Source organism: Bombyx mandarina, chromosome 04, assembly GCF_030267445.1.
Source record: "Bombyx mandarina strain Sakado chromosome 04, ASM3026744v2".
Lineage (NCBI taxonomy): Eukaryota > Metazoa > Arthropoda > Insecta > Lepidoptera > Bombycidae > Bombyx > Bombyx mandarina.
Window position 1 is genome coordinate 6,981,492 of NC_143211.1, and position 25,532 is coordinate 7,007,023.

Here is a 25,532-nt window from a genome sequence, read left to right on the forward strand (position 1 = left end):
CAGTAAGTATCTACAGTCGGCATCGCTGCGCCACTTTGAGAAGGCGGCACGACATGAGAACCCTCTTGTCGTGGCCGCTGGAAACTACATACCCGATCCTGTAGATCGAATGGTAAACCGTCGACGTCGCCCAAAGCACGTCATTACGGATCCTCCTGATCCATTAACGATGCTTTTAGGCACCACAACCACCGGTCACCAGTGAGTTTCTTTTTATTTTATTTAATGAGTAAAATCTCTTTCTAACTATAAAAAAAACAACACATTTATTTCTGTTTACAGTCATCTTAGTACTAACCACAATAGTTTCAGATGTGTAGTTTAATTTTAATTAAGGAAACTCATAAATAAAACAGCACTGTTATTTTAACTAAATAGATAAGTTTTTGTTTTACTTTCACGGTTTTTATTAAACAGATGACTACGTAAAGTGGCCCGATCCAAAAATGTCTTTTGTTTTCCATTTGAAAAAAGGAAACAACGTATTTTACGGCAAGGAAACATAGTACACTTGTAGAACTGATGCTTAAGTTTTTTTTGAGAAGAAAACACCTTTGTGTTTTTGTTTACTCTAAAATTGGCACAAAGTAATTTGTAAATTGGAATGTAATTTGAAGCCAACGACTTCGTCGAGGACTGATTGCTCATTTTAACATTCAGGAAGCTTGTTTTTCTTGTATTTTATTCATAAAGGAAAAGAATATGAACATTGAAACGAAAAGATTTTATTGAAAAAATTAATTTATTTTACCTCAATACAATTTTTTTATTGCAACGGAGTCTGTAATATTTTAATTGACCAACAGACTACCTATCTACCGTCGTGTATCTTCGCAAAATGATTTCCAGGACTTACATTCTATTGTTTCAACTCTTATACGAGTATGATGGCAACCAAAAATAAACGCCTATATAATTTATCAGCTCATTCGATAGCTCATACAGGCAAAACGAATAGGGTTGTGAAGACTTCTTACAACTTAGCCTGATAAATTTTTTTCTAGACATGCTGATAGACTTGAGAGGCTATATCAGCGTAACCGAACGAGTAGGTGAGCTCACGGGGCTCAAACCTGGCAAAGTTGCTATCACTGACCCTAGCAAGAGCAGTGCTTCGCAGAACTAACACCGGATCGGAAACGCGACCCACTGAGAAAATCCGGCGAGAAACTCAGTGGGCTGTGGCTGTGGATTAGTTTACTCGCCGAGCCCTTCGTCGCAAGCGACGGGTTCGACAAGAACGATGACCGGTGCTTGAGGTACCTAAAAGCATTTCGATTAGTGGATCGGGAGGATCCGAAATGACACGTTTTGGGCGATATCGACTGTTTACCATTCGGTCCGCAGGATCGGAAATGTTCCGGCCTGATAGCTCTAGATCGATCACTATGGAAAACTTTTAGGGAAGAGTCCCGTAGCGTGGCGAATTACCACGCCCATTTAATTTACTCACAATGAGGTTCGAAAAACCACCCTTCACCAACACACCAGAATCCAACTAACGCGGTTTTACCGAGGTAGAAATAACTCAAAGGACCTTCAGCTGTTATAATAATTAGCTGCACTCTTCTCGCTAGAACAATCCCGTCCAACGTATGGGTTCTCCCAGAACTTTTACTATTAATTATTATTGTATTTCTTTTCTATTTTCCCTTTTTAGTATCTTTGTAACTAGCACACATACACACACGCACGAAAGATTAACAATGCTTAGTAGTGCGGCTTTTTATACAAAGACGAGTCTTAGCATTTAAAGATCATTTGGATTGTCTTTGAGGATGCTTAATACTACTCCAGTTGTAGGCATTATAATGGGTATATTACTTTTTAATCTAACTCTAATCGTCGAAATGTTCGATTTTCTTCGTTGTTTTCTGTCGCAGTCGGTGAAGGACTGCGAGTATTGATATTTGCCGTAACCCTTTCAAAATTTTCATCTTGCAGTAAAAACCAGCTTCTATAGCTTTCCATTTTCGTTTTCCAGTAATCTATAAGGAACATCACTTATATGTAATATTGTGTGAGCTCAGAGCCTCACTCGGCCTATAAATTCCTTAACACTGAATGATAATGATATGAAAAATGCTTTATATCTGTCTATAAGCATGACTAAGTGAGCATTGATCCAATCATTCATTTCTTTTAAAACTCTAATACCTGTTAGTTCTTGAACGTCACCCATATCACCTCCATACTCGGCTGGCAATATTGATTCTGGTACGTAATTGTATAATTTTCCGTAATTCTCATCGTATATTTGTAGCTGTAATGTAATTTTGATCTTATTGGAATTTTATTTTAGCGAATACAGAATTATATTCGTTATTGACGATATTAGATATTTCCAAATCCCGTATCTCAAAGCCAAGGGCGACATTCACATGGTGACGTCTATGGGCTCCATTAACTAAATGAACCGATCAAAAAAAAAACTAATTCAAAACACCAAAAAAGAATTTTAACCAATCAGTTTAAATCATCGTTAATACTTTGTCGTTTTGATGTCGTCGTGGCCTAAAGGATAAGAAGTCCGATGCACTCGTATGTTGCGAGGCACCGGTGTTCGAATCCCGCCGTCAGATACCTACCAATTGTTCCAATGAAATACGTACTTAACAAATGTTCACGGTTGCCTTCCACAGTGAAAAAATAACATCGTGTAATAAAAATCAAACCCGCAAAATTATAATAATTTGCCTAATTACTGGTGGTAGGGCCTCTTGCGAGTCCGCACGGGTAGGTGGATCTAATCTCGTCGAATAATTAATTACAGACGTATTCCTCATTTTCTCGAATAATATTCGAGGAAATGATTTATTTTTCACACAAATAGCAATTACTTAAATTTAATTATTAAAAAAAAACAATAATAAAATTATAATATGTACATACTTTGAGTATTAAATAATGTAGTCGTTCATTATAATTTTTTTTTGTTTTAATGTGGGATTGGTAGAGAAATAAGGAATTGCTAACTTTAATACGACTTAATAAAATTTGTACATAGTATATATAATTATTAATGTTAAGTACTGTAAAAAAATTTCAAAGTAAGTTTATTATTGAAATAAAAATGCAAGTGTATTTTGATACGTAATTACCTAACTTAACCTGAATTTAGAGCAAGCACGATACGATTTAAAGTATCACTGATTTTTGTCACTACTTAAGGTAATAATGATTTTATGATTTTTTTAAATTAATTAATGAATAAGTAATAAATTTTTGGGGCGTCAGTGATTATGATCAGTCATTAGGCAGGCCAACGCGGCCTTACCTAAAACACAATACAGGTAAATACAATACATGCTTTAAAGGTATATATGAAAACTTACTCTATTTCTTATTTTCTGCCCCAGCAACATCTTGACAACGTTCAGGGTAGCCTTTAAGCCACGTGACATGTTCAACACATAAATGCTTTTCATGCGAACTGTCAGAGCCCTTTCCGCGTACAAAAATGTCTTCCTCGCAACACTAGGACTGAACTGTGTCAATAAAGTTAAACCAGTATCGCTTAGATCCACCAGAACTATCTAAAATGATAATAATTAAATTCTGGTGAGTAACTAGTCTGACCATAAATACTGTTACATAAAAACTTTTCTTTTTTTTCTACTTATTAATTATTTTCAATTTGGAACACGTATATTATTTTAAAAACTTCTTTCGATTTTGCGTCATTTCACATGTTTTTTCGTGTTGAATGTCGAAATGTCGAAACCCCATTAGGAAGAAAAAATCTTATCGAGAGAAATGAAGATTCCCGCTAGGACTCTGTCGTGTAGTTTAAAACCAGACCTGAATCTCGGTACTTATCGTCGATATACAGGACATGCCCTAAATCAATCTTTACAATTAAAGAGAGTGGATCTATCAAATCGCCTTCTGTCGCGATATGCAGGTGAAAGGCACAGAAATATCCCCTTTGCCGTTGAAAAAAATTTCCCGGTTGAAGAATACTACAATAAGCCAAATGATAAAGTGTACGTTCACAGTTCTAAACATTCTGCTCAAGTGGTCAAAAAGTACAACGTGGTCCTGCGTCAGTGATGGTTTGTTGGGGCGTGTCTTATCAAGGAGTCACAAAGCTACATTTTTGTAAAAAAGGAGTGAAAACTTCAGCCAAAGTGTATCAAGATACAGTCTTGGATTATGTTGTGGAACCTCTCAGGAATACACTTTTTTTAAATATATACCGTGGACTTTCCAGCAGGACTCTGCACCTGGTGACAAGGCACGAACTACACAAGCCTGGCTTGAACCAACGTTCCGGACTTTATAAGAGCCGAAGACTGGCCCTCATACAGCCCAGAACTCAACCCTTTAGACCAGGGGTGGGCAAAAGCCGGCCCGCGGGCCGGATCCGGCCCTTTTGCTAATTTTATCCGGCCCGTTGAAAAATTCCGCACATAGATTTTTTTAAACTCTTTTATGAGATTTTGTTGACATCAGCATTATTAGTGTGCGTACTGTATATATAATAGTCTTAATAAAATGGGCGGTCGGCTAACTACACTAGTGTGGACGATGTCGTGAGCTTGAAATAATCCTCGTGTGTTTCACACGGGTCGCTCGCGACGATCGCTCTCAGGGCGGTTTTTTCGTCAAACACAAAGGAGATCGCGCTAGGTTCGAAATGCCTGTGAGTACGGCATATGCTGCACTCCTCTCACTTTTCGAGGGACGACAGGTCGCACCACGTGTATTGTTAATTTTGATTTAGTACTGATCGCATACTCTTTTTTGTTCGAGTCTAATATTAGTTTGCAAATATAAAATTGAAAAAGTGGACTTTTTGTAAGTAAAATTTTAAAACATTGGTTTTATTTTATTGTATTAATTAAATTATAGGTTTGTAGACCTTTGTAAAATGAGTCAATCTAAAAAAAGAAAAGTTGATTTGGAATGCAGAAACTTCAATGAAGCTTGGACGGTAAAATATCTTTTTACAAACATAAATAAGAAAGCAATTTGTTTAGTTTGTCAGGAAACAATAAAATATGCATCACATTCATTAAAAGAACTTCAAACTGTAGCAGAAAACTTAGCAAAAAACTTGAATAAGCAACAAAATATATTTACCAAACAACGTAATATAGAGAAATCTACAACAAAAGCAAGTTGTCGCACACAAAATTGCTAAGTTATGTAAGCCGTTTTCTGAAGCAGAATTTGTTAAACAATGCATGGTACAAGTGTCGGAGATATGTTGTCCTGAAAAGAAACATATTTTTGAAAATGTAAGCCTTTCAAGAAGAACAATAGTACGACGGATTGAAAATATTTCAGGAAACTTACTTGACCAGCTAAGAACAAAAATTGCTGATTTTACCTATTGTTCTCTGGCTTTAGATGAGTCCTGCGATACTACTGATACAAGTCAATTATTAATATTTATTCGCGGCATTAACAAGAAATGCGAAATTAGCGAGGAACTTCTTAGTGTGCATCCAATGAAAGATACAACTACTGGTGAAGACTTTTTTCTCGCTCTTGAAGAGTGTTTAGTTAAAGTAAGTTTAACTTGGAATAAAATAGTAAGCGTCACTACGGATGGTTGTCCCAGTTTAACAGGGAAAAATGTACGCTTACTTAAACGAATTCGCGACAAAGTAAAAAAGCTACAACCAGAACACGATATATTATTTTTGCACTGCATTATTCATCAAGAAGTGCTATGCAGAAAGGTTTTAAAACTGAATCACGTCGTTACTGTTATGACCAAAGTTGTGAATTTTATTCGAGGACGTGCCGTAAACCATCGACAGTTTGTTGAATTTTTGAAAGAAATTGAAAGTGACTTCTATGAAATTCCTTATTACACTGAAGTGAGATGGCTTAGCATTGGTAAAGTTTTGGACAGATTTCAATATTTGCTTGATGAAATAGTATCCTTCTTGTCGATAAAAGAAAAACTACATGATTTTCCTGAATTGCAAAATAGAGATTGGCTAAACGATTTCTCATTTTTAGTAGATATCGTAAAATATTTGAATGAACTAAATATAAATCTACAAGGGAAAAAACAATTCGCTTTCAATATGCACTCAAACGTCAAAGCATTTATGACAAAACTAAGTTTATTTGCTGAAAACTTTAATAATAAATTATTAAATCATTTCCCCTCATTGCAAGTACGGCGAGAATCATTGAAAAATACAGATTTTTTTAAATATAGTACAATAACACAAGACCTGCATTCTGAATTCCAAAGAAGATTTCAAGATTTCAAAGCTATTGAAAAACCTTTATCATTAATTAGCCAACCTTTCAATTTCGATGTGCAAGAAGCCCCTGTTGAAATTCAACTAGAACTAATTGACTTACAATCAAATATTTTACTAAAAGAAAATTTTCACTCAAACGAATTGAGTGCTTTCTATGGCGCTTTGAATGATGAACATTTCAAACATTTTTTGAACTATGTTCAAAAATACCTTGTTTTATTTGGTTCGACATATATTTGTGAAAGAACTTTTTCTTTAATGGTTTCCACGAAAAATAAATATCGATCACAAATTACTGACGAAAATCTACACTCGGTATTAAGGATTGCTGCAAGTGATTTGGAACCCAATTTTGAAGAAATAATGTCAGATGAACATTCGAGATTTCACGTTTCGCATTAACTTTAAATATTTATTTTACCGTTTGATGTTTTTCTTTTCTTTTTTGAATTCTATTTACTATTATATTTACGAAATGCAATATAAATGTTAAATTGTAATAACTATGTGTCAATATAAAATAATTTGTATCATTAAGACATAAATAAGTAACAAAATAAAATGTTTCATTGACTGGTTTATCTAATAGGCATTTATTTATAAAAATATTTCTTTAAAAATTACGTGACATATTTTATTCAAATTGAAATGATACTTAGTGTTTTTGTCAAAAAAAAATTGGCAGGGAAAAAACTCCATCCAAAACATCCGCTTGTGCAAAGCATATGCGGTATAGTCCTCCGGCCCGGGAGACATTTTGAAAATTTCATTTTGGCCCGCGCTTTAAAGTATTTGCCCACCCCTGCTTTAGACCATTTATGGTCAGTTGTAGAAGACATGGCCTGCTCTAAGCAACACGGCGACATAGATCCTTTTAAAAAATCGTTGGAGCAAGCAGTGGCGAATTTTCCCTTCGGTACAGTGCGTAAATCCATAGATTCGTAGCCAAACAGATTAAAGGTCTGTTTATAAGCCAAAAGTGGCCATTTCGAATAGAATCTTTTTTTATATTTTTTGCTGCGACTATAATAAATATGTAGGTATATAAATTTTAATAATATTACATGCTTCATTAAAAAAATGCATTTTCATTTGTAGCAGAACTTATAGCTGGACTAGGTAGATATTTACATAAAATTACTGAGGGAGGTAGGTAGCAAGTTTCACGTTGTAGTAGCTCCAGAAGCCGCTTAACACATTCACTGCGGCAGCCTAAAAACTAAACTTACTGCTAGTGCGGTACGAGACAAATACTGCCCGTACCCTTGTTGCTTGATATGCGTCACGGCTTCTATTTTGCCGTAACAGAATAAGCAAGACCTAACTTCTAGGGTTCCTACAGACGTGGAAATTCTTCGTATTAGTTTTTTTTTCTCACATATTAGTAAAATATATTCTTGTGTATAACAAGCTGCTGCCGCCTGCGGTTCTGGCAGATATTTTGAAAGATATAGAGATTTTTTGAAACTACTGATTTACGGCTATATATTTGCCGTATAGCATAGAAGTGAAAAAATGTTAGGGATGGGAAAATTATCTTAAAATAATATCTAAACGACCTCATAGCGTTATGTTTGTAATATACTCATTTCGATAACCTGTATTTTTAGACAGTAAAAAAATATATTTTGTACTTTATTGATACTCATAACCTTCAGCACAGCCATTAATCTCGTCCATAGGTATTTCGTAATGCACTAATAAAGTTTCATAATCATGGCTTTAGTTTTCCATAGCAATATCTTCAGTGTTGATTTCATGGCTTTATTTGCTTTGAAAACCCTGGTGAAGATTTATCGTCAATATCTGAATAATCTTTATATCAATTAGTTCGCGGCTTACGTTTAGTAGATGATGTCAGTGTTAAGTGAATTCGAATATTTCCATCAGTGTTTCGAAATGAAGAACTCGTTGGTTGGTGGTTGGGTATGTGGGACTTGACGATCTGCAAGGTGTTGGGAGCAGACCGCGGGCTCAAGGAATTTTAGGGCCCTACCGCACTAAACGACTCCCCTGCACTCTTACACCCGACGTCCGATCTCTATCCGGGGTCAGAACCCGGTCAGAGTAGGGGGGCTCCCGCGGTCAACACTGCAACCAGACACGCGGCGTCACCCCGAGGACGCCCGACCGACGGGTCGTTGAGGCGATAATCGACGACCAACGGCGCCGGTCTTCGCGGTACGGTGGCCCTGCCCTGCCGCCCAGGCGATGCCGCTAGTTTTCCGGGATACCCCGCTGGGCTAGAACCAGCCTGCCGGATCGCAACGCGATACACCGCCGACCGGGTTGAATTGAAATTGAAATTGAATAAAAATGGAATTGATTATTACGCAACATTATTCTTTCATGATGAAAGTAGTTCGTCAGCGTATTAGGTTTTTCTTTTATTGCCCTTGTAGGTAGACGAGCAAAACGTCCCACCTGGTGGTCACCACATCGATAGTGAGTGGTTACCGTCGCTCATGTACGTCAGCAACGCAAGGGGCAGAGCCAAGACGCTGCCTACCGTTAAGATATGCATATTTAACTTTATAAGAATACAACGATAATGCTACTGTTATTCCGAACTTTGTTTTAAATTTTTGAATCAAAACAAAAGATTTTTAAAAATTTACCTGCCCCGCGATGTTAAAGTTGTCATCTTCCAAGAGCATTAATTCAGCAAACATAAAACTGATCTTTATGAGATCAGATAAAGGTCTTTTAGATTTATACTGTTCCGACATTCTGACTAAACAAGGCCGAGGGCCGTCTTCTGTGACGCAATTCCTTAGAGGTAAGAATATTCTGGAACAAAACGAATTTATTTATCCTGAAATATTTGAATCGAGTTAAACTTGCCTTTTCCAGTTCAGTGAAATTGGTAGGGGTATGTCAGAATCTGCACAATACGTTTATGTCAAGAAGGACTATAATAAGGTTAACTAAAATAGTAGGATCCAGAAGATCAGAGGATCCCAAACTGAAAATAGTCTATCCCGCTATACATCAGATAATACGGGCAGCCAATTCCAGCTATATGTTTGTTCTACTACCAAATAAATTTAAACTTTTGTAATTGTTTATTACTTAAATGGTTAAATGAGCTTACAGCGCTCCTGGTGACAAGGAGCTAAGGGAGCGTAGCCCCACAGGGAGCCTATTCCACCTTCAGACATAAGATCTAAGTCTCAATTGTATAATACAACGGCCACCAGCCACCCTCGAAAGCAAAACGTATCGCTGCTTCTCGGGAGAAATAGGCACGAGAAGATGCCTGGCTGATTTTATTTACATACGCTATTAAATTTGGTATTTACCTAAATAGTTGCCGTTTAGTATACAGAAAGTTATAGACATTTTTTATTTATTTATGTCGGCAAAATATGCACCTATGGTATCGATGCATCTATGCCAGTATAGTGGTAATTCTTCAATGTCCTTCTTAAAGAAATCAGGTATACGGCTCCTCTAAAGCATTTTGCCCCGTGGGTATTAACATTTTCCTTGCCAAGAGGCTGTCCAAACTTTGGAAAAATTATTAGTCTGTCGGCGCAATGTCTGGTGAGTACGATGGATGACGTTCTGTTATGCTGTATGAAGTCGAGTGATTTCGTGAAGGAGTAGCGGGGACGAGTGATTAACTAAAGCCGGCTGGAAATTCGCGGGCTTCTCGATCATATTGCCCAGATCCTCATGATAATAATAATAATAAGGAAGTAATAATAATACCTGATGAACAGAAATTTTTCCAAGAATGAATAGTATAAATAATTCATGATACGTTAAAAATAAAACCATAGTTTTTGACTTTCGAGTGAACCTCAATTCAAATTAGCAAACGCGTGGACTCCAGTGTCTCCAGCGAACGCCCCAGGCAGCTCTCATATGCCTACAATTCCGTCATCTGTCTATAGCTCCAGTTCACAATTTACATTTAAATTTATTAAAACAATAATTCATAGCAAGCTGTCTATATAATTTATATTTTCCGTTTATTAAGCTGCCTAGCGACTCCTGGCATGATAACGATTAAATACAACAGCGATATCAAAATGATAGATCATTATTTGGATACATTGCCTGGCAACAGGAAATGTATAATACACTCGTATATTGATTAAAAATGAAATGACGTGCGCAGTATATTTGGACGTTCGTTTTAGGTGAAGTGACGGTCGTTTTTTACCCTTGCTTTTTTTTAAAAATTTTATTGCTTAGATGGGTGGACGAGCTCACAGCCCACCTGGTGTTAAGTGGTTACTGGAGCCCATAGACATCTACAACGTAAATGCGCCACCCACCTTGAGATATAAGTTCTAAGACCAAGTATAGTTACAACGGCTGCCCCACCCTTCAAACCGAAACGCATTACTGCTTCACGGCAGACATAGGCAGGGTAGTGGTACCTACCCGTGCGGACTCACAAGAGGTCCTACCACCAGTAATTACGCAAATTATAATTTTGCGGGTTTGGTTTTTATTACACGATGTTATTCCTTCACCGTGGAAGTCAATCGTGAACATTTGTTAAGTACGTATTTCATTAGAAAAATTGGTACCCGCCTACGGGATTCGAACACCGGTGCATCGCTCGATACGAATTCACCGGACGTCTTATCCTTTAGGCCACGACGACTTCAAATGCATTTTGATTGTGCACTGACCAGATAGGTGTTAATAATAAGTTTATCTAAAACATTATCACGTAATATATTTGTGTAATTGTTATGTAATTTAAATGAGAAAAGCTTATTTCTGTCTTTTAGGGGACTACGTTTAACAATTCATGTACACTGGTAATAAAACTATCAACATACCCCGCTTTTAACATCGCTTGCATTGACGGATCTAATGGGTCTCGATTTGTGAAGAACTCTGGAGCGGCCGATTTCAAAGTATAATACTTATCCAGTTTCTTTTTACATTTATCTAAATTATATTTGCTCCCGCGTAGGAACCCGATCAGCCACTGATCCGCTGTAACAAACAATTTACTTTAAGCAGGAGTAATATCGATTTAAAGCGTTTCGTTTGGCTTTCTCAAGTCGTAGACGCAATTAAAAGAGTTTTACGGTTTGTTGACTCTTGCATTTTTTACTCTCATTTCGATATTATTTCTGACTTTTCGAATACTACTTTGTTATACATATGTACATACATCACTATGTTCAGAAATGGCTTCAACGACGAAGAAAATATATTTAAATCATGAAAAAACTGATGTTTTCAATGATTATGATGCTTTTTTTGAATTAACTATAGTGATATATAAATTATAATAACTTATAACAAATGTGATAGATAATAGTGGGCAATTCACAGATGTTTTCAAATTACGCTCTCTAATTAACGACAATATGAAAAAAGTGAGAGAACTCTGTCGTTTACAGAGCAGTATGTTTTGCAACCGTTTTCAAGCTCATGTTTTTTCTTTTTCACCCAAACTTCTTTTAGAGCTAGTGCTGATGCACCACATTCTTGAATCGAGATCGTCCGACGTTAAATCTCAATGATGTATTTACCTAGCTAAATGCTATCTGCACAATTATGTGTCACTAGAGGTCCCGCAGTAGTCGAAATTCGACTATAATTAATTGGAATTGTAAGTTTGTAGACTATTATGATTGTATTTTATACTTCTATAATCACAAATTTCGCCAAGACTACACTATAAAAAATATTAACAAAGACAAACAATATTTAATCTCAATTTGACAACAGACTTCAAGAACAAAAGTTTGACAATAAATAGTAAGCACGCGTGTGTGCGTCAAATACATGGTATGTAGTGTGTGTAATGTTTTCTTTATTTATTTAATGTATCTTTTATGCATTATTTTAAAAAAATATTAGCATTGTGCACTTCTCTATAAGTGTGGAAAATTTCATATTCCTCCGTCCGCGCAATTTTCGTAAAAAGGGATACAAAATTTTTGCTTCACGTATTAATATATAGATTATGTGTGTATTTATTTCTTCCTATTCGTACACTCTTGACAGAGTGGTCGTGGTCATGCATCAGTCGGATCCTGCGATACCGATGCTCTCGCGATGCGACGCCATGTGGCACGGTGTTTCGCAGAGTGAGAGCAATCATTTATGTTGGAATGAGTCACAGATTTTATGAGGTCGGTCCATCGTGTTGAAGATCGTCCGCGCGATCTTTTGCCCTTGTATTTATTTACAGCGTGACTATTACATTGCTCTTCACATATATTCTATGATAAGTTTTCTTTTCTATGGTCGTTAGTTTTAAGAGACATAATTATGAATTATTATTTAGACTATCGAGCCCATATATACGTATATTATTGTGTAGTCCAATAAAAAGCTAATGTGTTTATAAGGAATAGTGTCTACGTGTTTATAAATTCGGTCAACAATATAGGTTATCTGTTGTTCATTCAGTGGACTGTTTTAAAAGTATTATACGAATTTAATGTGATGTTAATGCTTTGCTAGACGTGCCTGTGTCTAGCAGGCTATACAGGCTATACAACAGCTATACAGGCTATACAGGCTTGTCCCATAGTGGGCTGCAGTGAATCTTCCCGCCAATTTCTTTAGATTATCCGCCAAACGTGAACCACGACGTCTTACACTTCGCTCCTGGTGCGTTTTATATGTATGTGCGTTTTATATTTATGTATTTTAAAACAAAATAGACGTAGGTAATTACTTACAAGCCTGAATCGAACGCAAATGCGGCTGCTCCTGCAACCAATCTCTTATGGCTTTAATATAAAAAGGAATTTTCTTGGGATCTTCGTTCAGTTCTTCCGCCGCAACTCGCTTCAAGCCCTCAGATATCGATCTACCACCCTTCATACTTTAGCTGTAATTATAAAATGAAACCCGCAAAAATTATAATTTGCGTATTTACAGGTGGCAGGGGTCCCGGTAAGCAACAAATTAAGGAGCAGACGGTTAGCGTGGTATGGACATGTGATGCGTAGAGAGAAGATGCATGTGACTAGGAGATGTATGGAAATGGTAGTGCAAGGTAGAGGGGGAAGAGGTCGACCGAAGAAGACATGGATGGAGTGTGTGAATGACGATATGAGAGAGAGAGAAGTGAGTGTTGAGATGACGACTGATAGAAGAGAATTGAAGAGAAAAATTAGCTGTACCGACCCCACCTAGTGGGATAAGGTGGAGAAAAAGAAGAAGAGCTTAAACTCTATTTGCTTGTGTTGTAGGATATGCACTGCACGCTAATGACCACAGGTTTAATTTTTCGTTCGTTTTGTTTACTAAAGTAGATAGACAGATAATCTCACGATCCACAAGTAGCAAAGCCGTCGTCACTTCAGGCCACAGACAATAAATACAAAGACCATAAAACATTTAGCGGACGTCAGTTGCATTGGGATAACGGTAATTTCTTAAATGTCGATTCGGACCACTGACACCAGATCGGCAGGGAAATGATTTTTATTTTAAAGCGTAAAAGCTAATTTTAAATCGATCTAAACATAGAAATCATTAAAATCAGCTTAGCGCGGTCCGCGAACAAACTAACCTTTGATATGAGCAATACGATTTTATAAGCATACTTGTTAAAAAAATTGAATTGGTATAATCATCTACTGGTGGTAGTAGGACCTCTTTTGAGTCCACACGGGTAGGTACCACCACCCTGTCTATTTCTGCCGTGAAGCAGTAATGCGTTTCGGTTTAAAGGGTGGGGCAGCCGTTGCAACTATACTGAGACCTTAGAACTTATATCTCAAGATGGGTGGCGCATATACGTTGTAGATGTCAATGGGCTTGAGTAACCAGTTAACGCCAGGTGGGCTGCGAGCTCGTCCATTCATCTAAGCAATAAAAATTTAATAAAAAAATCAGTTTTCGTATTAGAATGAATTCGTATTAGATGTATTTATTGTATATGAATTTTGTATTAGATGTATATTAATACGGGTTTTTGTTTTCTCGAAATCGCTTTAAAGGTCAGCTAAAAATAAATAGTAGCAACAGATTGCTTTTTTTCTAGATTAAACCAGAAGCTAGTAGGTGAGATAGAAATCTCTTTTGTAACATTGTCAACGTGCCCTACGTTGTTAAGTAATTAATAGGTGATCAGTATCCTTAATATGTAGCAATATGTAATGTAATAACAATATGTAGTTTATGCAGATAGCAAATGCGATCATTTTGTGACATAGTCATACATACGATAATTAATTAGTCAGTGTCCCTATTGGAAGCATAACTTGTACTTATCGCATCTGGGTCCTAATTACATAGTCAAAGTCTCTGTCTGAATAAACAACACAATAAATAATAAATTTATAAATAATAATAAAAAAAACACAAACTTCAGGGAAAGTGTACAGAGCCTGGGCTAAATGTTCTATCAAAGTAGTGTAGATCGTATCTAAAGTAAAATTTATGCTACTATTTGCTCTAAAAAAGGGTTTATAAAATCCTAGAAACTTATCTGTGTATCTGTATTTGACACAGTAAAAATAAATGTATTGCACCGAACCCTTCGGTTAAATAATATAAAAAAAACTATCCTGCTGGTGACCATAATCGAGAGGAAATATGTCCTAATAAACTCATAAGTTTCTAGTTTACATTATTAGTCAAACTATCAAAAAATAAAAGCGATCTCATAAAAACTTACAAAACCTGCAACTATTTCTACAAAAGTAGTCCTTATCATAGAGTAAACTTACGTGGCTCCAAAAATATTGATTCGTTATTAAAAGAAAATCCAAAGGGAACACTCGATTCTTATATCATCATACTGCTTTTCAATTTAATATGTATTTCAATTTCGCGATAGCTCGAGAATATCACAGCGTAATATCTAAAATAGACTGCAGTGTCGAAAAACTTTAACTGACTGACGGAAAACCGACTATACAATATTAATCGAACAACCGTTACGCGATGGACCAGACACGCTAGAATGATAAAAGAACATGTACCGTCAAACTAGCCAACATTGCCCACATTTTTTAAATAACACTAGATATTTCAAGATTTTTGTATGTAGCCCAATACATATTTGCTTATCTATGGCAACAATAAGCTCATATGCATGCATGTGTTTACTTAAATTTAATAAATTAAAGTCATGGTTTTCTCGATAATATAAACAATTTTCAAGGCGGGTAAAGTTATCTAGACTTTTGGCCAACATTACCCACCTTGAATTTTAGCACAACAATAACACTCAGATGAATGCCATAAGAACCAATAAAAACATTTTGGCAATATAAGCGATCGCCCAAAATGTTTACTCAATATCATAAATATTTTCTTACTAAAATGAAAGGGCAATGTTATCCTGACATTTTTTCTCTTTCCCATACAAACGGTACGTAGCGATTTAAAAGTGCTAGGGTTGTCACATTTGAGTAATCTTCACAGAGTGTCGCAATAGGTGAGTAACATAAACAATTTGTAAAGTGCAGTTGTTTATTAAAGACTTCGATCAATTAAAATCAAAGACTCATTTTTATAAGAGAAGAGTTAAAATCTGATAACTAAATTTAAGTTTTGTACTGCCTGGACCTAAATTCACGTCTCGACCTTCTTTATCAAATACGCGATTTATGTTTGTTTCTTCTGAAATACAAAATTGCGAGTTATTATAGGTACTAAAGAATGAAATATATTTTTTTTATTCTGTAGATATTTTTATTCTATTCAAGTTGGGGTACATAGCCAAAAGGATAGCGACTTTAAGTGTAGTTGGGACCGCAAAGTTCTCGAGTTCGACTGCGTACCGGGAGACGTAACATGGGTAGGCCTCTCACAAGATGCACTGACGATCCAATAAGATTCTCGGGGATCTACTGGATGTAAGCAGCGCAGGATCGATCGTTTTGGTGAGACTTGGAGGAAGCCTATGTCCAGCATTGGACGTCTGTGGGCTGAAAGATCCATAGGGATACATAAATTCTCAACAGTAGTAGTAATATTCTCAATTCTCAATAAACATTATAGACATACGTATGACGGCGTTAACGATATTTCTGTTATATAGCACGTGCAATAGGAGTGACTCACACAAGCCAGGTGCGCCGGCCGTGTCGTTCCAGTCGTAAACAACAGGTGCAACAGAAGTGACTCATAAATAAGCCAGCTGCGCCGGCCAGTATAAAAAGGCGGTACGTGCCTCGCAATGGACAACCCATTCCGACAGGAGCCCTCTTCTTCGATATAGCGAAGGCGTTCGACAAAGTCTGGCACAACGGTTTGATATACAAACTGTATAACATGGGAGTGCCAGACAGACTCGTGCTCATCATACGAGACTACTTGTCGAACCGTTCGTTCCGATATCGAGTCGAGGGAACGCGTTCCCGGCCCCGTCACGTCACAGCCGGAGTCCCGCAAGGCTCCGCCCTCTCCCCGCTACTATTTAGTTTGTATATCAATGATATACCCCGGTCTCCGGAGACCCATCTGGCGCTCTTCGCCGATGACACCGCCATCTACTACTCGTGTAGGAAGAAGGCGTTGCTTCATCGACGACTTCAGACCGCAGCTACCACCATGGGACAGTGGTTCCGGAAGTGGCGCATCGACATCAACCCCACGAAAAGCACAGCGGTGCTCTTCAAAAGGGGTCGCCCTCCGAACACCATGCTGAGCATCCCCCTCCCGACTAGGCGCGTCAATACCCCCGCCCCCGCTATTCGCCCAATCACGATGTTCGACCAGCCCATACCGTGGGCCCCGAAGGTCAAATATTTAGGCGTCACCCTCGACAGTAGGATGACATTCCGCCCTCACATCAAGACGGTAAACGACCGTGCCGCCTTCATTCTAGGACGTCTCTACCCGATGATATGTAGGCGAAGTAAAATGTCCCTTAGAAATAAGGTGACACTCTACAAAACTTGCATACGCCCCGTCATGACCTATGCAAGTGTAGTGTTCGCTCACGCGGCCCGCACTCACTTAAAATCATTCCAAATTATTCAATCTCGTTTTTGCAGGATAGCCGTCGGAGCCCCGTGGTTCGTCAGGAACGTCGACCTCCATGACGACCTGGACTTAGAGTCCATCAGTAAGTATCTACAGTCGGCGTCGATGCGCCACTTCGATAAAGCGGCACGACACGAGAACCCTCTCATCGTGGCCGCCGGTAACTACATTCCCGATCCTGCTTCTTCGCGATTAGGGACTTGTTTCTACTGGAATAGTAAACAGTCGTGTCGTCGGCGAATAAAGCTAAATGGGTCGGCGGCGACCGGGGAATATCGTTAACGAATAAGCTAAATAGGAGGGGTGAGAGGACAGAGCCTTGCGGGACTCCAGCTGTGAGAGATCGTAGGGAGGAGCGCCCTCGACTCGATATCGAAAAGAGCGGTTCGACAAGAAGTCCCGTATGATGAGCACGAGACTATCCGGCACGCCCATGTTGAATAGTTTGAAAATCAAACCGTTGTGCCAGACTTTGTCGAACGCTTTTGCGATGTCGAAGAAGAGAGCTCCCGTGTATAACGGTTTTGGTCGATTAAGCCCCACAAGAATGTGCTCCGTGAGGCGGTGCACCTGTTGAACGCATGAGTGATTTGTACGGAATCCAAATTGTTCATCGATGAGAATGCCCTTGGATGAGACGAAGTCTCTGAGGCGTTTGTAGAGCAGACGCTCATACAGTTTGCCTAGAGACATGAGGAGGCTAATCGGGCGGTAGCTCGTCGGATGATTTTTTGGTTTACCGGGTTTATGTATGCCGATAACGTCCGCTTCTTTCCACACCGCGAGAATATACAGTTCGCCATAGCGGCATTGAAAATAGATGCCAACATCACGATGAGTTGGACGGGTAGAAGTTTAATAACGCGGTTGCATATACCGTCGGAACCGGGAGCCTTGCGAGGACGTAGGTCTTTGATCAAGTCTTTAAGTTCCATCGAGGTGACGGGTGGTAACGCATCCGAGGGTGGCAAGGAGACTCTGCGTTCTACCTCACTGTCTACTAATTCTACATGAACAGGGTCCACGGATTGAGTGCTGGGCGTGCACTGGGTTTGCAATGTATCGGCCAGCAGCTCCGCTTTTTCGTCATCATCGAACGCCGCGAGTCGGCCTGAGAGGCCTACGAGGGGGGGCATAGTTACTACCATATCCGATTTGAGAGTACGAGCTAAGCGGTAGTAAGACCTTTGGGAGGGCGCGAGTCCTTCTAAGAAATCGGACCATCTGGCATCTCGGACTTCGGCGATACGAGACTTTACGTCGCGTTGTAAGGCACGTATTCGAATACGATTTTCCGCGGTAGGATACCTGTCGTAGGCGCGTATCGAGGCGTTCTCAGCTCTAAGGAGTTCCCTAATATCGTCGGACAATTTGAAGCGGTGAAGGAAGTCCTCCGCTACAACTTGTTTCGATGACCTATCTAATGTCGAGGTGATGTGTGACGTTAAGATGTCTATGGCTTCAGCGGTATCCTGAGGAGACGGGGTAGAGTCCGAGCTAAACGGGAACGATGGTGGATCAGATTCAGCCAGGCTAATGCCCAGTGTGTGCCAATCCACCACAGTCCTCGCGACAGGAACGGAATCGGGAGCGCGACCGAGCTTCATAACGACGGGACGGTGGTCTGAATCTAACTCTGAAACGACTTCGATCGAGTGTAAGCGCAGAGTTACGTTTTTTAATAACGCTATGTCGAGTATATCCGGGCGATGTGCGATATTTAGCGGGTAGTGAGTCGGAGTTAGCGGAGCGACGATATCGAAGGCGAGATCATCGACTAACGCGTCAAGCCGCCTGCCATTCGGGGTTGTGGTGTGTGAGTTCCACCTGATGTGTTTACAATTTAGGTCACCCGCCAGAATGACAGAGCTCCCCATGCCGAGCAGCGCCTCGATATCACTACTTAGAACGATCTTATCCGGTGGAAGATAAACGAACGTGATAACGATCGGCGCGTGTCCCGTCAGTGAGATTCGGCACACTGATGCTTCGATATTAGCGAGCGCGGGAGGATCGAGCGGGACGCAATGCAGGGCTCTTCTATAGTAAATGACGGTACCACCACTACGAGCAGAGAGCCTGTCGTTCCTGACCATGTTATAGTTCGCGATTTTAGGGTCACGGCGCGCGGGCTTAAGTAGGGTCTCCTGCACTAAAAATATATCAATTTGATGGTCACGCAAAAAGTCAGAAACCTGATCACGTTGATTTGCGAGACCGTAAGCGTTAAAAAATCCTATCGTTACGGATAGGGGCTTTACTCTACTTATATACGCCATTTATTACCGGCGGAGTGAGGGGAGGACGTACGTATTTAATGACGCGTATACGTCGGCGTATTCTTGCACAACGGCGATAAAGTGTTGTGCAGTGGAGGCAGCGCGAATGGCGTCGCCCAAAGCGTTAACGCGCTCAAAGTTGATCGATTGAAAGAAGTCGATCGCTAAAGCGAGATTGTCGGACGCGGTCGGAGGGCAAGTCGCGGGAGAGGGACGAGTCGTGGGGGCGGGACGAGTCGCGGGGGTGGGACGAGTCGCGGGGGCGGGACGAATCGCGGAGGAGGGAGTTGTAGCCGTGTTCATATACGGCAGCGGTTTCGCCCAGGCCGAGACACTGGGCACCGGCGCCGGAACGAACGCTGGCTTAGCCTGCGACACAGAGGGTGCCAAGGCTTTGATGTCTGGGCCGGAAGCTCGGAGGCGGTTTTGGCGGGCGACGCGGCGATTTATTTTAGGGGCTCGGGGGCAACCACGGTAATTCGCGGGGTGACCCAGTGTTCGACACAGGACGCAGCTAGGCGGTTCCGTTGCGGTTTTTTGGTCGCGAGCGCAGAGGGCCGCGGCGTGATCGCCCAAACACTTAACACATCGGGGGCGCGCGTGACAGTTACGGGAAGAGTGCCCGTACAGTTGACAGTTATGGCACTGGCTATGAGTGCCTTTTTTATGGGGGGCTTCGACGGCGATACCGGAGAGCCTACAGACGGTCTGTGTGTTGAAGATATTCTTACCCTCGGGGGTAGGCTGGAGGGTGACTAGAACCATATTATATGGCTCCCTACCGCGACCGGTGTGCATACGGTGCACAGAATTCACTGGAAAGCCCTGTTCTAACAGATCGGCCTTGACGAGCTCTACATCTAACTCTTTAGGGATTCCGCGTATTACAACGCGGAGTTCGCGCTCCTCCTGGAGCGTATACGTATGGAAACTTATACGTTCCTTACGGAGGTAAGAAGAGAGGGCCCTATGGTCGTCGGGTGTTTGAACCTTAATTTGAATGCCGTTCGCGAGGTTACGGACATTCGTGAAATTTATATTTTTGGCCTTAAGGGCCAGGCAAACTCGATCCCAAGCTGCCTTCTCCTGAAGGATAACCGGGGGAGGGGTCTGGGTTTTATTTTGTGCTACCGGACGTGGCGACGGAGTGCCACGGGCTGGGGGCGCAACGGAAGTCTGAGGTCGGGGGCGCGACGCGTTCGCGGCTTTGCTAATTTTAGCGGCCGCGGGAGCTCGGGACTCCGCAGCACGCTTCTTACCCTTCCAGGTACCAGGTACCAGTTGTACCAGGGTGAATCCATCCGTCGATGAGGCGGGGGCGAGGTCGACCTCCATGTCCGAGTCAGAGTCGGAGCACGAGGAGGCGGGTGCAGGCGACCTAAGAGCAAGTGTAGGTGTTTTAGAGGGCGCGACGGAGGCCGCGGATGATCGCTCAGCTGAAACGATGGTGACAGCGGACAACGCAGCAGCTTTACTCGCCAGTATAGGCGACACGGGAGCGGCAGGCACGACGGAGGCTGCGGTGCTCAATGCAGAAGCTTTGCACGCAGGTACAGGCGACGCAGGAGCAGCGAGCGCGGCGGAGTCCTCGAGAGGGCTCGCAGTGTGATTGGCCTTGAAGGCCAGAAACTCTGAGGCGAGCTGTGGGTGGCGAAGTCGGAGGAATTGCGCGAATACAGCGTCCATGATCGCTGAGTACCCAGGTGGGGCGGCCCCGGGTCTTGAAAACACTCGCCTTGCGGCGAGGCCCCAACTTCTCGGGCCTGAGCGGTTCTATTGAACACAGGTGGCAATGCGGCGCGATTACTACAGGACAAAGAAAAAGCAAAACAAAACAGAAATAACAAAAAGAAACAAAACAAATAAATACTTGCAGGAAAACACTTTGTCGGCAAATGTACCACGAACACAAAAATAACTAAAACAAAACAAATAAAAGCTTCCAGGAAACACTTGGTCGGCAGATGTATCACGAACACAGGCCGCGCGAACAATGGCCGGGCTAACAAAATCCGGGCGAACAAAGACCGGGCGAACGAGTGGTCGATGAGCACGTCCGCACGTGACGGGTGCCTCTATCGGAATATCTCGGATCCTCCCGATCCACTAACGGTGCTTCTAGGTACTTCAAGCACCGGTCACCGTTCTCGTCGAACCCGTCGCTTGCGACGAAGGGCTCGACGAGTAAATTAACTCTCAGACACAGCCCACTGAGTTTCTCGCCGGATCTTCTCAGTGGGTCGCGTTTCCGATCCGGTGGTAGATTCTGCGAAGCACGGCTCTTGCTAGGGTTCGTGTTAGCAACGTCATCAGGTTTGAGCCCCGTGAGCTCACCTACAAAAGTTAGGGTTACGATGATATAGCCTCTCAAGGCTCTCAGCTTAGGTAGGAAAAAGAAAAAAACGCAATGGACATTCGTTCGACTGCGTTTGCCCGGTGCACTTACTATATCCTTGTTACGTTGTGTGATTCAGTGACTGTTGTACGTACTGGTCAAGGTTGGACAAGTGTTAAAGTGAATTGTCAAGATAACATATTGTTGATTAAATCAGAAATCAAAAGTGACTTCGTTTTACTTGATGTTCAACAAAATAATGTCTACCCTCAAGCCTATACGTACATGAACCCTGAAAATATCACTCTTTTTTTTAACAGTTGCGTAAAAGAAAACCAAATCGTCAACCCTAGATGTTTTTTGACGGTGGGCAATGTTGACAATGATGCGGCTGCACATTTCTATGTAACTTTGCCCGTCATCATAACTTTTGTTATACTTGAGCTACAGCAACGAATCTATCAGCAAAATACTAAGCACATTGTTTTACATAACAAATAATTTATTAAACTTACCGGTGTTTTCGTTATAATGCACAATTTACTTCAAAAAATTCACAGTAATTGGCCCGCAAAAACTCATCCCTTTTTCGACAAGTGCCGACAGGTAACTGTGTCAAGTTAGGAACGCACGCGCTATCCTGTGATGTCACAGGTATATTTGATTCTCTACCAATGTTATAAACGCTGTAGTAAGTTTGGTACTTTTTATGATATTAGTTGATTTTCTTAGAAAGTGTGTTTTGGGCAAAGTTTACCCTCGTGGCAAAGTTGGCGTATCTGACGGTATATACATATACATTTTTAAAAGAAAATTTACCGTTTTGGTATCAAGTTGACCTTGACCACTACTATGATAAAATAGTTCTGTATTATTTATCTATTATACCATCGATATATTCGATGTATTATACACATTATACGGCTTAGTAATAAAGTAGGTATGTATGAAATTGACACATTATTATTATTATGTCCACTCTGTATGTTCTATCAAATTGTACTTTAGTGTGTTATTTTTTTTATGTTGTAAGCGTGTTATGGACATGTGATGCGTAGAGAGAAGATGCATGTGACCAGGAGATGTGTGGAAATGGTAGTGCAAGGTAGAGGGGGAGATCGACCGAAGAAGACATGGATGGAGTGTGTGAATGACGATATGAGAAAGAGAGTAGTTAGTGTTGAGATGACGGCTGATACAAGAGAATGGAAGAGAAAAATTAGCTGTGCCGACCCCATCTAGTAGGATAAGGTGGAGAAAAAGAAAAAAAAGAGTTGTAAGCACAATATTGCAACATGCATGCTACTGAACTTAAAGCCCTAATTGTATTTATTTATGTCATAGAAAAAAATATTCTATGTTGGAAGTGAATTTAATCTGGCTAATTTTTATGAATTTTACACTGAACATCGACAGTTGAAGATATCACGAGAGTGGTTATTTATTTATAACATAACATAGGCAGATAGCGATAGGTAGCGGCATCGCTATGTCCCTAACATCCAAGAGCGACGGTGATCATTCATCATCAGGTGGACCGTATGCTCCTCTGCGGTCTAAAATAATTACAAAATGGGTGTTATACAGAAAATTGGCTTTATTAGTAATAGCATTCAAACAAAGCTTTATTCAGAAACATTGAACACAGAATTTCAACAGGCGTTCTGGCCAACCTTCGAAATTGATTATCATAATATTAACTTTTGTAGAATGATTTCTGCTGACTGAGCTTGTTCGTGCATGATTAGTGTACATGATTCGCTGTGACCAACTAACAACAAATGGAACTGACAGATGATCAACCAATGACAATATTTGACGGGAATTTAAGTAATCCTAAAAAAATACATGGCCTTATTATAATTCTTTGTTCTTTAGTCACAGACAGGAATCGTAACAACGGAGAGCCGTACCTATCCCTGCTATTAAATTATGTGTGTCATGAAATCGTAAAATTTGTTTTTTTTAATTATATTCTCCTCCTCCTCCGCCTTGCTTCGTATTCCTCAATGCTAAGGGTCGTGATCACCCTTCTGTATCGCTTTCTCAGGCACGATCTTTCTTCGTCTGTTTTTGTCTCTGGCGGTGTGGAGGGCGTTGTGAAATGTGGAATCAAGAGAGGTGTGGATCTGGTCGGACCAACGTATAATAAGGCTGCGAACCCAAGACCTTTTCCCATGCACTTTACCGGTCACGATGAGCCTCTCGAGGTTGTTACCATCTTTTACCATTTCCGTTACAATTCTTAGAAGGAAAAAAATCACATTTAGCATTTTTTATGCAATTTATCTTTGAAATTAAAATTTATGTAATTTTTTTAAACTTTGAGTCAAAGATATTCGTCCCAAAAAAATTAAGTGAAGGTACAAATATGTTTTCATTATTTACAAAACGTCACTATCGTTTCATATTGCGCTTAAAAATTAGGTACTTAAAAGACTGCTGTAATCTAGTGGATTCAAAATTTTATTTTCACTAAGATTTGCAACAGCTTATGCATTAGTGTGTTTGTGCATTAGTGCATTAAATCTCACTTACTTTTAGCATTGTTTAAAAACTAAAGGGATTACATGCTAAATCACTTCGGAGAACATCAAAACACTTCAGTTTCACAAATAAAGCAATTAAATTGAATGTTTTGACAACACTAACGATCGTTGCATGCGCTACACTGTATCAAGCCCTGCATAACATTTATCTGATTTTATTAAAAATGCAGCAACGGAACACCTACATGAAAATGAATTGATAAGTTCCTTTATCAGATAATTTAATCTAGGGTGCAGTATGCAGATATAAATTTCATAATTGTACAAAAATCAGACCTGCCAATTTTTTATAAATTTGCATGATTATTAGTAGGGCCTATATTAAGTTCGCGCAGGTAGTTATCACCATCCTGCCTATTTCCGTCGAGAAGTAGTCATGCGTTCTTGTTTGAATGGTAGGACCTCTGTTGTACATATAAAACAAATAAAACCCCATGCAGTATTTATAATAGATAATGTTTCTCTATTTACATTATTCTTGTTTTTTTTTTATTGTGGACGAGCTCACTACCCACTGCTCACTGTGTTAAGTGATTACCGGAGCCCACAGACATCTACAACGTAAATACCGCCGCCCACCTCGAGACATGAGTTGTAAGATCTCAGTTTTTACGGTACAACGGCGGCCCCATCCTTTTTTTTTTTTTTTTATTGCCTTTGTAGGCAGACGGGCATACGGCCCACCTGATGGTGAGTGGTTACCGTCGCCCATGGACTTCAGCAATGCCAGGGGCAGAGCCAAGCCGCTGCCTACCGCTTAATACTCTCCATAAGCCTCGTTTGAAGAAGGACATGTCATAGCGCTCAGGAAACACCGTGGGGGGGAGCTCATTCCATAGCCGGATGGTACGTGGCAAAAAATATCTCTGGAAACGCACTGTGGATGACCGCAGTGGCTCCAGGTAGTATGGATGAACTCTACTCCGGTGGCGGGCGGTGCGATGGTAAAAACGAGATGCTGGTATCATCTCGAACAATTCCTCAGAGCACTCCCCATCCTTCAAACCGAAACGCATTACTGCTTCATGGCAGAAATAGACAGGGAGGTGGTACCTACCTGTGCGGATTAACAAGATGTCCTACCACCAATAATAACGCAAATTATAATGTTGCGGGTTTGATTTTTATAACACGATGTTATTCCTTCATCGTGGAAGTCAATCGTGAACTTGTTAAGTACGTATTTCATTACAAAAATTGCTAT

At 40.4% G+C, this 25,532-nt stretch overlaps 1 protein-coding gene across 3 annotated transcripts; it reads right to left on the bottom strand.

Annotated features, from left to right (window-relative positions):
* Nucleotides 1-723: 723 nt before the first annotated feature.
* Nucleotides 724-24,400, bottom strand: LOC114252929 (alpha-tocopherol transfer protein-like). 3 transcript variants are annotated; one of them, XM_089740243.1, is made up of 8 exons: nt 24,318-24,400; nt 12,899-13,050; nt 11,033-11,192; nt 8,849-9,020; nt 3,336-3,536; nt 2,158-2,263; nt 1,825-1,988; nt 724-1,263 (listed from the first exon to the last, which is right to left on the bottom strand). In XM_089740243.1, exons 2-7 carry the CDS (start codon nt 13,041-13,043, stop codon nt 1,828-1,830), a joined length of 945 nt encoding a protein of 314 aa, XP_089596369.1. In that variant the 5' UTR covers nt 13,044-13,050; nt 24,318-24,400; the 3' UTR covers nt 724-1,263; nt 1,825-1,827. The 3 variants fall into 3 exon arrangements, with proteins under 3 accessions (XP_089596369.1, XP_089596367.1, XP_028043426.2); XM_089740241.1 differs by having other exon boundaries at nt 724-1,988; XM_028187625.2 differs by lacking the exon at nt 24,318-24,400 and having other exon boundaries at nt 724-1,988; nt 12,899-13,865.
* Nucleotides 24,401-25,532: the final 1,132 nt, after the last annotated feature.